Here is a 16985-nt window from a genome sequence, read left to right on the forward strand (position 1 = left end):
GACAGCTTAATTGGTTAATCCACTACCTGCAAGTGTTGGCAACCCATACAAGCTTTGCCTCCAGCTCCCAGCTTATGTCCTGGGAAAGTCGCAGAAGGGGTAGAGAATGGCCCTAAGTCTTGGGACCCTGTACCTTCACTAGAGACCCAGAGGAGGCTTCTAGCTCTCAGCTTCAAAATAGTTCAGCTCCGGCTACTGTGGCCATTTGGGGCTGAAAACAGTAGATGGAAGACCTTTCTCTCTGTTGCATTTCCAATAATAATAAATCATGGGCCCAGAGCAATAGCCTAGTAGCTAAAGTCCTCGTCATACATGTCCCAGGATGCCATATTGGCGCCAGTTCTAATCCCAGCTACTCCACTTCCCATCCAGCTCCCTGCTTGTGGCCTGGGAAAGCAGTCGAGGACAGCCCAAAGCCTTGGGACTCTGCACCCACATGGGAGACCCAGAAGAAGCTCCTGGCTCCTGGCTTCAGATCGGCGCAGCACTGGCCGTTGATGCCACTTGGGGAGTCAATCATCAGACAGAAGATCTTCCTCTGTTTCTCATCCTCTATATATGATTTTCCATAAATAAATAAGTAAATCTTTCTAAAAATTCCAAAAAATTCTTAATGTTACTAAACCACTTACATTGTAGTCAGATTACCCAATTAAAATGATACTGAACTACAAGAAAGAGATTAGCAAAGCACCATGCAAATTTTAGAGGAAAAATGGTCTACCTAGCTTTAACTGCACCTAATGCAGTCGGAAGCACTGACTTAATAGTGGCTCCACACAGTGGAACCTTGTAAAGTTCCTAATGTAAATCTACTCAGTTATTTCTGTTCTCCCCATAAACAGCCACAAAAAGGTCCTTTTAAACCTATTTCTCTCCGTTCCCATGCACATCCTGTCCTGTTAGCTAACACTGCAGAAAACAACATTATTGAAAGTACAAATACTTCACAAGCACTAGCTTTCCACTTCTAAGCAAGAAATACTTATTCAACTGAATCACCATTTACATGAACACAGAAGCAAATTGTGCAAGTGTTGAAAAAGCAAATAATGTGAATCAAAAAACTAAGGAGGTGAGGTCAAACACTGGAAAAAGTCACCCTGGTTTTGAGTGTCATAATATAGAAGTTCAGCAATTGTTTTTCAATCCTAACGTCTATTTTGTCCTTTACTTGAAAGGCAGTTACACGGGATGAGGAAATTTGATGTGGGAGAGGATAGGGAGAAAAATAGAAATATCCTCCCATCCACTGGTTCACTTCCCTAGTGGCCACAGAAACCAAGAGCCTGGAACCCTATCTGACCTTCAATGTGAATGCAGGGGCCCCAGCACCGTCCTGGGCTGCCTTCCCAGACATGTAAACAGGGAGCTGGAACATTGGTAAAGAACAGACTCAAAACCTCCTGGGATACTGGCATTGTAAGCACCAGCTTTCACCTACTATGCCAAGATGCTACCCCCTTTCTTTAAAAATGCATTTATTTGGAAGAGTGACACAGAGGAAGATACATACAGACAAAAATAATCTTCCACCTGCTGGGTCGAGCCAGATCTCCTGATTTACAATATGAATGGCAGAGATCAAATTGCCTGGGTTATTCTCCACTGTTTTCCCAAGAGCAGCAGCAGAAATAGTAATGAGGACCTGAACCACTGGTCTAAAGATGCTTTGGACACGAGTCAGCTTAATCTACAGAGCTACAATGTCAGCTACTATTTAACAATTTTCTGACACTCAAGTGTAACAGCCAGGATGCCATTTCTTTATATGAAATCAAGTCCCAAGAGTAAGCACAATCCATTTTTTCCTTTCCAGTTCACCCTAGCAGAGGATTCTTTTTCAATGACAGCTTCATTTACTCACTACCAACACCTTCACCGACAGATATCCAGCTCACACAAAGATGGGATCCATCGTCTCTAAGTCAGTTGCTGACTGCCAACACTTACAAAACCTGATCAACTGGTCATTCTCTACTCTAAAATCAGTCATAATCTCCCTGTCATTCTGCCTTTCATATGTTTTAAAAATCTGCTAATTAAGCAAACAACTTGTAAGTAGTAAAACAGAATAAATCAGAACTGTTGCATGTAGACACACCCTGCTTTGAAGTAGGCAACTTTTACTTGATTTTTACTTTCACATGTTCAAACTTACTAAAATCCTTCTACTCACTTTATATGCTAAAGTCATTTGTAATTACATTCCCTCAGCTACTATTAGCATGCCACTGAAATCTCAGTGACTGACAAGCAACCTGCAAGTTAATTACTGTTAACAGAAACGGATAACCAAAACTGAGGAACACTACACACTGATTTTTGCGTGAAAACTCCAAAATATAAACAAAACACAATTAACATCCACAGACTGTGTGGTACGAACACTTACGTAATGAACGTCGTCTTTTGTTCTTTAATTTCCTCCTTTTGTTCATTCCAGCTTTAGAAGGGGATTCTTCTTTGGCCTTTGGCTGGCTAGAAACTTTGGAGGAGTTCTGCTGACTGAAGTGTGTGGGTACATGACGAGCTAGCCCTCCCTGAGAAGCAAAGCTGGCATTGCAGCCACCAACAACACACTGCAGGAATGAGAAGACAAGGAGAAAAGGGTGTTAATGATGCTACGCAGATCATCAGATGTTCAGTAAGACAGTATTTAGTATCTTAGAGGTTTATCAGTAGCCCAGTAAGAACTGATTCGAGAAAATCAGCATGAAATATTAGTTCAGGCCTTTTGTTTTACAATATACTAAGTTGCCCAAGATAGTATCATGAGGCAGTGGCACAAGAAGAAAATCAAACTCGAGTTACACAACTCCCAAGTTTAATGCTCTTCCCCACTGTACAAAAGACAAAGCTAGTGGCATTTTCCCCACCCAAAAACAAAAGACTGGTTTCGAATTGATAAGCTGAATAACAGAATAATTGCTTTTAAATTAAACAGGAATAATAATGATTTCTAGTATCCTCACAATTATCTGAATTACTGGATTTTTCAAGCTAGGGCTGACATTAAAGCAAAGCAAGTTAGGCTACCGCATACTATGTCAGCCTCCCACATGAGCACTGCGTTGAGGCCACTTCCAGTCTAGCTTCCAGCAGATGCCCAAGTATGTGGGCCCTTGTCCATGCTGAAGACACAGAAGGAGTTCCAAGATTCTGGCTTCAACCTGGCTCAATGCCAGCCTCTGCAGTCATTTGGGGCACAAACCAGCACATGGAAAAATCTATCTCCTCATTGTGCGTGTGTATGTGGCGTGTGTGTGTGCGCAATAAAAAATATCATTGCAATTTTTTCGTTTCTCTAAGATACACACATGACATCATACTTCAAAACATTCCCTAGCCCCCTTACCAGTCCATGCTATTGTAACAGGTAAGAAGTCGATGTGACTCTCACAGATTCTTCTTGTACCAATGGGTGTTACAGTGCACTGGTGAAGCTGCCACATGTGATGGCCACATTCTCTATCGAGTGTGCTGATTGATTTTAAGTCCTGGCGGCTCCACTTCTGATAAAGTTTCCTGCTAACACATCTGGGAAGGCAGTGCAGGATGGCCAATATAAATGCATGGGGTCCCAGTCACCCTTATGGGCGACCTGGGTAGATTATTTCAAGCTCCTGACTGCAGCACAGTCCAGGGCGAGCTTTAGCTGGCACTGGCATAAAGTCTCACTCCGAATTTCAAGTAAATAAATCTTTCCAAAAAATGCTTTAGAAACATGTTAAAACTAGGGGTCAGCATTATGGCAAAGCAAGGCATGATCTGTGACATGGGCATCCTGTATAGTCACTAGTGTGTGTTTTGATCTGGCTCCCTACCAATGGCCTGGGAAAAACTGCAGGAAGACAGGCCAGTGCCACAGCATAGCAGGCTATATGCCCTGCAGCACTGGTCTTGCTACAGGATTGATGCTAGCATTTTTGTTTGGGTGTCACTTTGATTCCTCCCTGCCCCAGTTCCAGTATAGTTCCCTGCTAATGCTCCTGGAAAAGCAGCTTAAGATTGTGCTTGCACCCATGTGAAAGATCTGGAACAAGCTCCTGGCTCCTGGACTCGGACCAGCCCAGATCTGGCCATTGCAGCCAGTCAGGGAGTGAACAAAAGATTTCAATTGAAGCCTCTTCCTCCCTCTCTGAAATTCTACCGAAAAGTCCAAACACACACACACACACACAGAGCATAGTCCAAGTGCTTGGTCCCCTGTCCTGCAAAGGGGAACATGGAGGAAAGGGATGGTTCTGGCACCACTATGCCCAGCCCGTCATTGCAGCCATCTGGCAAGTAAACCAGCAGATAAAAATCCTCTCTGTCTCTATCTCTGTAGTGCTTTCAGGCAAAAAAAAAAAAATATTAGGAAATGTCAAAATTATTGAAACCTGCCACAATTCCAGAGAACGCATGTAATATTACCCTCATAAAACCTTCTGTTACGTTCCTTCAAATATTGCCCCTCTAGCCTTTTTTCCTGCAAGACTGAGTAATGAAAGGTTAACAATGTAAATCACATGGCAAATCTGCTACTCAAACAATGAATTGCGACATTCAGGTAAACTGCAAATGGAGACTCTAAGGTGGACTACCTCATCTAGTGGATTCTGGAGAGATTTCATGGTGCTTGGAATGGTGAGATTGGCAGCAATTCAGAACTGTTGAACTAACAAAACCAGTGCCCTCAGAGCCTGCCCCACATCAGGGATCCTGAGATGTCTGGGAGGCTAGGTGGGGCTTCTCCCTTTATCTTCCCCTTTACCCCAGATATAGAAAAATATATATATGGAAACAATGGTCTTCTTACCCACTTTCCTATAGCCCTTGAGCCTCTGTGCCCTAATCAACTATTGTCAAAACAATTATAGCAGAGCCCTAGTGGCTAAATCCTCGCCTTGAAGATGTCAGGATTCCACATGGGTGCACCGATTCATGTCCCAGCTGCTCCACTTCCATTCCAGCTCCCTGCTGGTAACCTGGGAAAGGAGCAGAATACGGTCCAAAGCCTTGGGACCCTGCACCTAAATGGAAGACCCAGAAGAACCTCCTGGGCTCAGTTCTGGTCGTTGCATCCACTCTGTATCTCCTCTTCTCTGTATATCTGCCTTTCCAATAATAACAATAATAAAACAGTGGATGGTGAATCCCTCATCAGAGAATGGAGAGAAAAACAGGTTGGACTACTATTCTGGTAAGCTTTACCAGGTTCCTGTGCCTGCAGGTACATGCACTCAAGTGGACTTAATCAACAGACCTTGGAAAGGTTTTCTTTTCTTTTTTTTTTTTTTAAAGATTTATTCATTTTATTACAGCCAGATATACAGAGAGGAGGAGAGACAGAGAGGAAGATCTTCCGTCCAATGATTCACTCCCCAAGTGAGCCACAACGGGCCAGTGCGCGCCGATCCGATGCCGGGAACCTGGAACCTCTTCCGGGTCTCCCACGCAGGTGCAGGGTCCCAATGCATTGGGCCATCCTCAACTGCTCCCCCAGGCCACAAGCAGGGAGCTGGATGGGAAGTGGAGCCGCCGGGATTAGAACCGGCGCCCATATGGGATCCCGGGGCGTTCAAGGCGAGGACTTTAGCCTCTAGGCCACGTCGCCGGGCCCTGCAAAGGTTTTCTCAACCCCGCTCAACGAAGATGACACCACCTCAGAACCATCAAAACCATTCAAATATCATTCAGAACATTCTTTCAGACATCAAGGTCTCTAAGGCGTCTTCAAATGACTGTCCCAACCCCCCAGGTGCTAATGCAGCTTTAAAGCAAGATCAACCTTTGCCCCATCCACCTTCTTCCATAACTGATACTTCCTACACTAATCAGAGACTTACACAGGTGTGTAAAATGTCTGGATTACCCAAGGAAATTCAAAGATCCAAATTAATCACAAATAACATAATATAAAACATTTTCAACAGATAAATACAAATACAATTCTAAAAACGTATACAAAGCCATATAAAATACCCTGTTAAAACAAAGCTGGAGACATCATAATAAGGCTGGAAAACCATGGCACTTGCATAAAAATAAAGATAAAAAAAAACAGAATAGAGAATTCCAAAAGTAAATCTACATTACGTATGCCTCATTTTCAACAAAAGCGCCACTACATTGGAGGTCAGCTTTTTTTAATAAACTGTACTACCAAAAAAAATCAAACTAGATTTCCAATCACCATACAAAGTGAATTTCTAACGGGCCAAAGACTCACGGGTAACATCTGCAACTATCAAACCAAGAAGAAAACAGACATCCTAAATCATATGAAACTAAAATGCAATGAGACCAACACTGCAATGACAGCCTCACGGGCACAGGATAGTCCTCAGTACTCCACTGCTCATGTCCAGGGGGAAATATGGCAGATGGGCCTCAGTGCTTCCGTGGTTTCGGTATGGATCAGCCTTGGTCATTTGGAGGGTAAATCAGTGGGTAAAAGACTCTCTCTGGCTCTCCTTCTTAGTGTAACTATGCCACAATTCAGATTTTACAGAAAAAAAAAAAAAAGACGGAGATCTTCCATCTGTTGGTTTACTCTCCCAGTGGCCTCACTGCAGGAGCAGAGCTAAAGCCAGAAGCCAGGAGCTTCTTCTGGGTGGTCTCCCACATAGGTGCAGGGTCCCAAGGCTTTCCACCATCCTTGACTGCTTTTCTAGGCCACGAGCAGGGAGCTGGATGGGAAGTGGGGCTGCTGGGATTAGAACCAGCACCCATATGGGATCCTGGTGCGTTCAAGGCGAGGACTTTAGCCACTAGGCCACAGTACCAGGCCCTAAATATATCTTTTAAAATTAGTAAATATACCTTCTCTCTCCACTTTTCCCAAAACACAGGAAGAAAGAAAGAGATTGGAAGCAGTTTTCTCATCTATCTTCCCTTTCCTTGACCATCTCCACCATAATCAGTGTCAACATGGGCATGTATCCCTCTCAACCACGTAAACATCATCAAAAATAAAATGACTGCTTAAAAAATTAAAAATACATAAAATGTTTTTGCATAGCAAGAATCAACAAAGTTAAAAGACATACAACACAATGAGGAAAAAACCACAGAGTATTCATTAAAAAACGGGATTAATATCCAGACTATGAGGAACAACTCAACAGACACGGACACACACACACACGTGCGCACATTTATATTATACATATAATCATCCAATTTTAAACAGAAACATATCTCCAAAACTACACAAATGCCCAGCAAGTACAAGAAAAATACATTAATCCTCAGGACTGCACCCCGAGTTGGGCACAGGAGACGAGAGCAGGGAAGAGCGTGACAACAGTGTGTAGTAACAGGAGGCCTAGCGAGGTTCAAGACAAGATCCTGTGGAACCTCTTTGCTCTGTGCTTTTGTTACACTGGTAACCGCATTTACGAGAGAAATGCTGTTTAAAATCAGCTCTTCTACACTAGGTTAAGCTTAAGAAATCATAGAACAAATATCTTGTACAACAGGGCTAACTCTGCACACAAATGCGAATCACCTTTTCTTAAGTAACATTGACACACAGCCACCCCCAACATTGATGAGATTCACACATCAGCACAGCTCACACAGGAAGAATTAAGCACTGGTTCTTACGAGCTGCTATAAGCTCTCCCGCCCTCCAACATCTATCAGTCAGTTCTTTTTAGGAAGGAAATTACTTTTGGCTGCTTTTCGGTAATATAATGATCACAATTATTCTTTCTCATACTCAAACTATACATTTACAGCAAGTGACAGCATCAAACATCATTAGTTCCTAAGACTACGGAACCCACCAGCTTCTACCACACAGACACACACTCACACATGACATGGAAGAGGCGTTAAAGACAGGTATCAGAACAAAATAGTTAAGGCTTTGCACTACAGAGAATGGCTGCAGAAAAAACTAAAGATCTAAACAGGAAGCCATTTTGTACTCATTTCATCGAATGGTGAGTAGCAATGCTCACGTCATACACAGAAGCCATGAATTACAACCCCCTGCCTAGCAGCACTACAATACGGGATTCAAGGCTCAACAGATACAGTTAACTCTGGTTAAATAAAAATTATTCAAAATTTTTGTTTATTTGAAAGGCAGAGTAACAGAAAATAACAGAGATATTCCATCTGTTAATTTAACCGTCAAATGGCAGCAATGGCCAGGGCTGGGCCAGGCTGAAGCTGTGAGCGGTCCAAGCATTGGCTCATCTCTTATTGCCTTCCCAGGCCCATCAGCAGGGAACTGGACTCTATGTAAGCAGAGGAGCCACAACGTGAACCAGTGTTCTCAAAAGGATGTGGAGGTCATTCAATGGTGGCCTCACCACAACACTGGCTCCTACTCTTTCTTTATTAGCAATTGAAGCAATGTTCTTGATCCCAAAATATAAACAAATTACCTATTTCAGGTTTAAGACTGTAAACCAAGTCTGAGTCTTTTGGGCATGATCATACCCCAAACAGAAGTCATTCAAGCCAGTCAGAATTAAAACAATTACACAGTGAGAAGACTACTTAGCTGCTGAGGGAAACTCACAATCGGCTGATCCAAGACAACTAAATGATCATAAATATCGTATTCAGGATAAACAGAAAACCCAGGGAAGAAAATTATATACAACGCAACAAAGCTACTGAGGTGATCTGAAACGCACAACTATGTGATTTCTAACGTACACAAAAAGATTTTGTTTAAGATTTATTTTACTTTTATTGGAAAGTCAAATATAAAAAAAAAAAAAAGCATAGACAGAGAGGAAGATCTTCTGGCCATGATACACTCCCCAAGCGGGAGAACGGCCAAGCCATGCCAATCCAAAGCCAGGAGCCACGAGCCTCCCATATGGGATCCTGGTCTGTGCGAGGCGAGGACCTCAACAGCTAGGCTACCACACCAGGTCCAAAAAGATTTATTTTTATTGGAAAGTCAGATTAACAGAAAGAAGGAGACAGAGAAAAAGATCTTCCATCCACTGGTTCACTCCCCAAGTGGTCACAATGGCCAGAGCTGAGCCAATCTCAGGCCAAAAGCCAAAAGTTTCTTCTGGGTCCCCCCAACACAAAGACTTGGGCCATCTTCTAATAATTTCCCAGGGCACAAGCAGTGAGCTGAATGGGTAGCACAGCAGCCGGGACATGAACCGACATCCAAATGGGTACCTGGCACTTAGAAGTAGAGGATTAGCCAGCAAGCTATCATGCCAGACCCAAAAAGCAGTATCTTTTGAGAACTGTTATTGTACAATTCTCAGAAAAGTCTTGGCATAGACACTATTTTACATCTTCAAGGGAATTTTTCAAAATTAAATTTTCTGAGAAAACATGTCAAATGATATGTATATAAAATTTACCCACTCATAAGATAAACAAGTTTAGGGATCATAAAATCAGGCTTAAATGTAAATGACAGTCAATGAAGTCTTACTAATTTCCACACTGTGCATCTGCCATCAACAACACAAAGTCCTACATTCAGTTTCCTGCCCTCCCTTAAAGGGAGGCGAGAGGGACCGAGAAGGAGGAAGAACTTCTATCTACTAATCCACGTTAGTCTCAGCTTCTCTACCTCCAGTCTAAAATCCTGCTGAAGCCTACTGGGAGGCCGCATAGGATGGCTCAAATGCATGGACCATGCCAACCACCCACGGAAGACCCACACACAGTCATAGTGGCCCAGCTCTGGTCTGGACCAGCCAGGTTAGTGCGAGAACTTAGAGAGTGATCCAGAAGATATTAGTTCCCTTGCTCTGTTACTCTCTTTCACATGGGTAAAAATTTGTAAATTTATTAAAAATAAATAAATAAATAAAAAGTAACAGCAATGAAAAGGAAGAGGGAAAAAAAAGATGGAGGGGAAAAGACACAGACCTGCCTTCCGTAACACCTAAGACAATGCATTATATTCTCAACAGTACTGTTTTCTTAATCCTATAATTTGCAGAATAATTACCTCACTAAATCATGTCCCTTAACTGTTTTATTTTAGCACTCTCCAATTCAGACAATCTACAGAACAAGATGACAAAAATTGATTCGTATAAGGCTTTGAAGCTAAGCTACAAATCACCATCAACCAGCAACAGAATGGCTAACTTTAAAACACTGTATGGGAATAGGCACAATGAAACTGTCTATCAGTGGACAATCTGTCTTTCTCCTCTCTCTGTAACTCTGCCGTTCAAATTAAATATGGTAAGTCTTTAAAAAACAGGGGGAGGAAGAATGATTCCTCATGTTTATTTGAATGATTTGCTGTACTTCAGTAAAACAATATTGGAAGAAATTACAAAGAAATAGTGACCGCAATTACATATTTTATGAGAAAAAATGCAGGAAGAAACAAAAGGAACAAAACTTTTTAAATTATTCCTTAAATTTAACTTGTTAATTATTACCTTTTCAAAAAATTTTAATTTTTTTTAAGCAACTCCACAAGAATTATCTCATTCTCCAACAACCCTAGGGAAATTTCTGGCACAGTATTTACATTCTAGCAGTTATGGGTTTCACAACTATTAAACATCTTTAAATATAAACTTTTAATCTCTATGGTACACGCTTCCTATAATTAGAAACCAAAATATTTTCAATTCTTAATGAAAATAAATGGAAAAATGATTTTCACAAAAACTTTTTACTGAAGCACATCTATTTGATACATGACTTAAAACTAAGTACAGTCAAAGATACTCAAAACTGAGTGAAAGACATCAACAGTGCTACTTGCCAGTGAGACTGAGCTGGGTCAGGGATGGGGGCAGGCACCAAACCGCAAAAACAGTAACAACAGCCAAGTCAGTCAATAAACAGGGTTTGAAGACACTGGTCTGCTCTCTAAGACACAACTTAATGAGCCACTTAGCTTATGTTTTTCCAACTAAAAACATTATCTTTGTATCATCATCTATTTGAGATTTCACACAAGCAGAAGTTAAGCAATTTTATCATAAATGGTTTAGCACACTTTTAGAAGGCGCCAGAGCACATCTCTTAAGAAGCATGCCCACTTACAAAATTACACATATACACAAAAAGTCAAATGCTTCCTCTAAAAGGTTTTTAGAAGGGCCAAGGCATGCCCCTTAATAAACATGTCCACTTAACTCAAAAAACACCACCTCACATAAACAAACTCACTTACCTTGAAAGGTTTGTCGCCACTGTGCGTCAGCATGTGCCTCTGGAGCCAACTCTGACTGGTTGATGGAGTGTTGTACACTTTACAACCTTTCCATAAGCAAACAAACACCTGTTAAAACAAGAGCCAGAATAATTTTCGTCACTCATCTCAACCAAAAGTTTTATTTCTTTTTAAGTTTAAATGAGTATATCGAGCCTATGAAAGCACTAGAACTTTCCAGACCTAGTAGTATGAGGTGTTGTAACTCTATCCCTTGCAAGCTGCTAACTACTCTCTCAATTACGAACTGACATGCCAAACACAAAGTGCCATTCGGAAGGAAATATTAACAATAGGAATTGGAACTCTAAGCCTTCATTTATTTTATATCTACTATATAAGGGAAAAAAATCATTTTTAAATTTAATTTTTAGTATCAAAAATACGCCTTCATTCATTTTATATCTACTACATAAGGAAAAAATCATTTTTAATTTTATTTTTAGCATCAGAAAAATACGACATAAACAATGAAAATCAAATGGTCAGTAGATGTCAATTAGTGCTCCCAATTTCAAGTAAAAATTAGTGTCAAACTGCAACTTTTCTCATTTCCTCTCACATGCATATTAAAAATATTTATTTATAACATTCTTTACCATCTTAACTACTTGGCAAAATTTAATATAAAGCATTAAATTATTATGTTAGTAAAAAAGCAACGGGAATAACTTATTTACATCCTAAGAGTTACACATTTTCAGGTTAAAGGCAACTAACTGGGTTTGGAAAGCATCAAGATTAACATTCTGACCTTCATTATCTCACAACTAGGGAAACACCAAGTTTCTAATGGATACTATTTCCAACAAACGACACGGGAGGCAGGTGGTCCTCTTCAATCCTACCACATCACTATGAAAAAACCGACTCACGGCCTCCCCTCTTTGCTAAAACCATCACAAATGGAGTGGCACTACATACAGACCAAAACAAACTTACACCTAGGCCTGAGGGCATGGTATCAGAACAACGAATAAACAACACAGGCAAAAGTTAAGCCTTTTATGTCAGTCTACCACAACACCAACAACATCACGGGACACAGCTGGTTAGAAAATGTTATTACACATTCTGATTCCGCAAGACTTGCTAGTTTCTTTTAGGTAAATAGATATAGAAAGTCATAATTGCTCCACCTTCATACTTAAAATTACTGACCCTGGCAAAGATCAATTAAATGCTGCTTAAGATCCCCAAGGTTAAAGCTACTTTCAGAACCCAGTGCGGTAGTCTAGCGGCTAAAGTCCTCACCCTGCACACAATAGGTTCCCATACAGGCACCGCTTCCAACCCAACTCCCTGCTCGTAATCTGGGAAGTAGAGGACGGCCCAAAGTCTTGGAACCCTGCACCCACATGAGAGACTCGGAAGAAACTTTGGACTTTCCTGCCTTGAGATCAGCACAGCTCCAGCCACTGCAGCTGCTTGGGCAGTGAATTATCCAATGGAAGATCTTCCTCTCTATCTCTTCTCCTCTCTGAATATCTGACTTTCCAATTAAAAACATTTTAAAAAGGGGTCCGGCGGCATGGCCTAGTGGCGAAAGTCCTCACCCTGAACGTGCCGGGATCCCATATGGGTGCCGGTTCTAATCCTGGCAGCTCCACTTCCCATCCAGCTCCCTGCTTGTAGCCTGGGAAAGCAGTCGAGGACGGCCAAAGCCTTGGGTTCCTGCATCTGTGTGGGAGACCTGGAGGGGGTTCTTGGCTCCTGGCTTTGGATTGGCACAGCACCGGCCGTGGCGGTCACTTGGGGAGTGAATCATCGGATGGAAGATCTTCCTGTCTCTCCTCTTCTATGTATATCTGCCTTTCCAATAAAAATAAAATAAATCTTTAAAAAAACCTCCTCCAGGTCTCCCACACGGATCCTAAGGCTTTGGGCCATCCTCGACTGCTTTCCCAGGCCACAAGCAGGGAGCTGGATGGGAAGTGGAGCTGCTGGGATTAGATGCCAGCGTGTTCAAGGCCATATGGGATGCCAGCGTGTTCAAGGCAAGGACTTTAGCTGCTAGGCCACCGCACCTAGAAAAACAGCAAAAAGAATCCAAACTTTATGCTGCTATGCTACACAGATTGAGCCAATATTGCTTATTTACGGATTCAAAACTACTAAACTTGGTAGGCCCTAGATGTTCAAGCAATTAACAAGTTACAGAAGCTGCTCTTCTCTCATGAGTCATAAAACAAAATATCTTAGAGCATGTAGGAACGAAATTAATGCTGCTTGTATCCTTACAGAATTATATTAAAGAACTCCTAAGGGATCGCTGCCACCTATTATTTGCAAACTAAAGAAAAGGTAGGTGTTGCGGTGATGTAAGTCAAGCTACTACTTGTGACACCGCATCTATTATCAAATTACTGCTACTCCACTTTCAAGTCAGTCTCCTGAGCGATCCTGGAAGGCAGAGGATTATGGCACAAACGCCTGGCACCCTGGCACCCACCCACGTGGGAGGCCAGGATGCAGCCAGACTCCTGGATTTGCCCTATTCCAGTCCCAGCCACTGAGGCCAATAGGGAAGTGAATGTACAGATTCCCCTCTCATCCTGCTTTTCCAATATATAAAATTAAAAAGGAAAAAAGAAAAAACACATTTTCAAAAAAAGTAGGACTTTCGTTCTTTTCAGATAAACAGTTCCTATCTAACCTTCCTGACATTTAGGATAAACCACAATCTCTGACTTCCAATTTTTTCCCTCTGTTAACAATCTAATTTTTTTCCTGAATAAATTTAACTGTGGTGGGTAGGGGAGACTCTGTACTTCCATCAATTACAGCCATACTTAGCTGATAAGTAGGTATGATCTAGCTCAAGGTGAGGAATCTTTTTCTGTCAAAGGTCATTTGGATAATTTGCAACATCATTCATGAGCCATACAAACTTAAAAACCAGCATGCTGTATACAGATTTACTGATTTTCAAGCCCCATATGCAGTTGCCTTGGCAGGGCCATTAAGGAGCATTTCCCAAGCCTTATTATTATTGCCCACCAGCCAGAAAGCCACACTCCTAGTCTGGACTATAGGTGGAATAAATGTCTGGTGACAAAATGAAGACAAATCCCTCAGATATAAAATACCTGTAAACCTGAATTTCATAATAGATTCAGTCAGTGCAGACAATAGTTAACTATGTTGAGCTACAATTGAGCAAATCACTTGAAAAAAAACTGAGGAAGGGGGTATGGGGAGTGGCGTGGTGACGCTGTGACGTAACACACTCATCCTCTGCCTACAGTGCTGGCTTTCCACAGGGTACCAGTATGCGTCCCAGAGGCACTACTTCGATCCAGCTCCCTGCCCCTGGACAGCGAAAGCAGCAGAGGATAGGTGCTCTGGCCTCCTGGCTTCAGATCAGCTCAGCTAGGCCGATGCGTCCACTTAGGGAGTGAACCAGTAATCGGATCTCTTTCTCTCTGTCTCCTTCTCTCTCTCTGTAACCTGCCTCTCAAATAAACTGAATAAACCTTAAAAAAAAAAAAAAAGACCAATCTAAGTCATATCAGATTGATTAGACATAACGAGTAGAAAGGATAACCTGACTACTATCCACTCCTTTCACTTTAGAGCTACATAATCATGGAAAAATCGCTTAATCTAACAGTATTTCTTTTTCAACACAGGTACTACTGAGCACACACTTGGTAATTCCATGGCACCACAGTAACGCAAGAGGATATCTTGTCAACAGGAAATGCTGGCCTACAGTAGACCCGGATGTCCATTCTCACAATAACTGCCATTGGATTTTCAGCCAGATGGTCCAAGGAAGAAATCCACAACCCACAAATCCACTAAGGTTTTTCAATGATTGAGTGATTACTTGACTAGTTTGCAGGGCAAAGCTATGTGCACAGGGACAGATACTTGCCATGTGCTGGTTCACCCCTTAAGTGGCCACCAGAGCAGAGGCTGGCTCAAGCCACAGGCAGGAGCCTGGAACCTTTCAGTTTTGCGGGGTTATCATCTGCTGCTTTCCCAGGCACAATCAAGAGCAATGGATCAGAAGCTGACAACCAGGACTCACACTGGCACCTGCATACAGGATGCCAGCACAGCAGCAGCAGCTTCCCAAGAGCATTTTGAAGTACTAACCTATCCTCATATCAACAGGCTAACCCAAGATGAAGAGGTCTATAATTACCATATCCACAGGTCTGGGTTTTCTGCAAACAACTCCAAGAAATCTTACTGAATTTTGTTGTGAGCTTTACCTCCTGAAGGTTCAAAATGAGCCACAGTGAGGCAAACCCAGGAAGCAAAGACTGGTATCAATTTCTTCACTTCAGCAAATTTACTATATTTAAGTGAATGTACACAAGACCTATACCAAAAAAACTACATGCCTGTCCAGATAAACACACTTCCATCTCCACATGAGTGCTGAAGTATATATATCCAAACACTATATCCTGCATGGGAGACCCAGAAGAAGCTCCTGGCGCCTGACTTCGGATTGGCTCAGCTCCAGCCATTGCGGCCACTTGGGGAGAGAACCATCGGATGGAAGATCTTCCTCTGTCTCTTCTCTCTATATATCTGACTTTGCAATAAAAATAAATCTTTAAAAAGATTTAAAGTTTAATTACTAAATTCCTTTCACAGCTATTTCACACAAAAAGATCTTACATAAAGCAAGAAATAGTACCATCTTATATCAGGAAAGTAATGATATATGACTTCATGGGATCTTTAAGCTGAAATAATTTTATGAAAACAAAACACTTCACAAGATGTAAACATACCAAAGAGAAGGTAAAGAAAATGTCTGATTTGTCCCAAATCAATTTGCTGTTTCAAGATGCAAAACAACAAATACAATGGTTTAAAAGAATATAAGAATCGGGCCCGGTGGCGTGGCCTAGCGGCTAAAGTCCTCGCCTTGAAAGCCCCAGGATCCCATGTGGGCGCCGGTTCTAATCCCGGCAGCTCCACTTCCCGTCCAGCTCCCTGCTTTTGGCCTGGGAAAGCAGTTGAGGACGGCCCGGTGCATTGGGACACTGCGCCCGCGTGGGAGACCCGGAGGAGGTTCCTGGTTCCCTGCTTTGGATCGGCGCGTATCGGCCCGTTGCGGCTCACTTGGGAAGTGAGTCGTAGGACGGAAGATCTTCTGCTCTGTCTCTCCTCCTCTCTGTATATCTGGCTGTAATAAAAAATGAATAAATCTTTAAAAAATATATAGGTAGATAAATAAATAAATAAATATTTTAAAAAAAAAAAGAATATAAGAATCATGTTACTGGTTGCCATGTTAAATACTAACATTTCCAATATCCTCCATTAAAAAATACTTAGTCGAGCCAACATCATGGCATAGGTTAAGCTCTACCTGTGGTACCAGCATCCCACATGTGTACTGGTTCAAATCCTAACTGCTCCAATTCTTTTGTGTGTGTGTGTGTGTGTTTTTATTGCAAAGTCAGATATACAGAGAGGAGCAGAGACAGAGAGGAAGATCTTCCTTCCAATGATTCACTCCGAGTGACCACAACAGTGATCCAAAACCAGGAGCCAGGAACTTCCTCCAGGTCTCCAACATGGATGCAGGCTCCCAAGGCTTTGGGCCGTCCTCGACTGCTTTCCCAGGCTACAAGCATGGAGCTGAATGGGAAGCAGGGCCGCCGGGATTAGAACTGGCCCCCATATGGGATCCCGGCACGTTCAAGGTAAGGACTTCAGCCGCTAGGCCGTGGTGCCGGGCCCGCTGGTGGACCTCTAATTCAGCTGCCTATACACAGGAAAGCACTGAAAGAACAAGACCATGCGCCCCTGAAAGAAGTTCTAGGCTCCTGGCTCTGGACCAGTCCAG

The 16985-nt window shown here is 42.2% G+C and overlaps 1 protein-coding gene across 2 annotated transcripts in view; it reads right to left on the reverse strand.

Moving 5' to 3' along the window:
- The window catches only part of AEBP2 (AE binding protein 2), a 57417-nt gene that overhangs the window by 13811 nt on the left and 26621 nt on the right, over positions 1-16985 (reverse strand). For both annotated transcript variants that reach the window (XM_058655662.1, XM_036497333.2), the window contains exons 3-4: positions 11129-11236; positions 2396-2582 (exon numbers count right to left, since the gene is read on the reverse strand). In XM_058655662.1, coding sequence (XP_058511645.1) covers positions 2396-2582; positions 11129-11236 — 295 coding nt within the window. The remainder of the gene's footprint in view (positions 1-2395; positions 2583-11128; positions 11237-16985) is intronic.

The sequence above is a fragment of the Ochotona princeps genome, chromosome 27, assembly GCF_030435755.1.
Source record: "Ochotona princeps isolate mOchPri1 chromosome 27, mOchPri1.hap1, whole genome shotgun sequence".
Classification (NCBI taxonomy): domain Eukaryota; kingdom Metazoa; phylum Chordata; class Mammalia; order Lagomorpha; family Ochotonidae; genus Ochotona; species Ochotona princeps.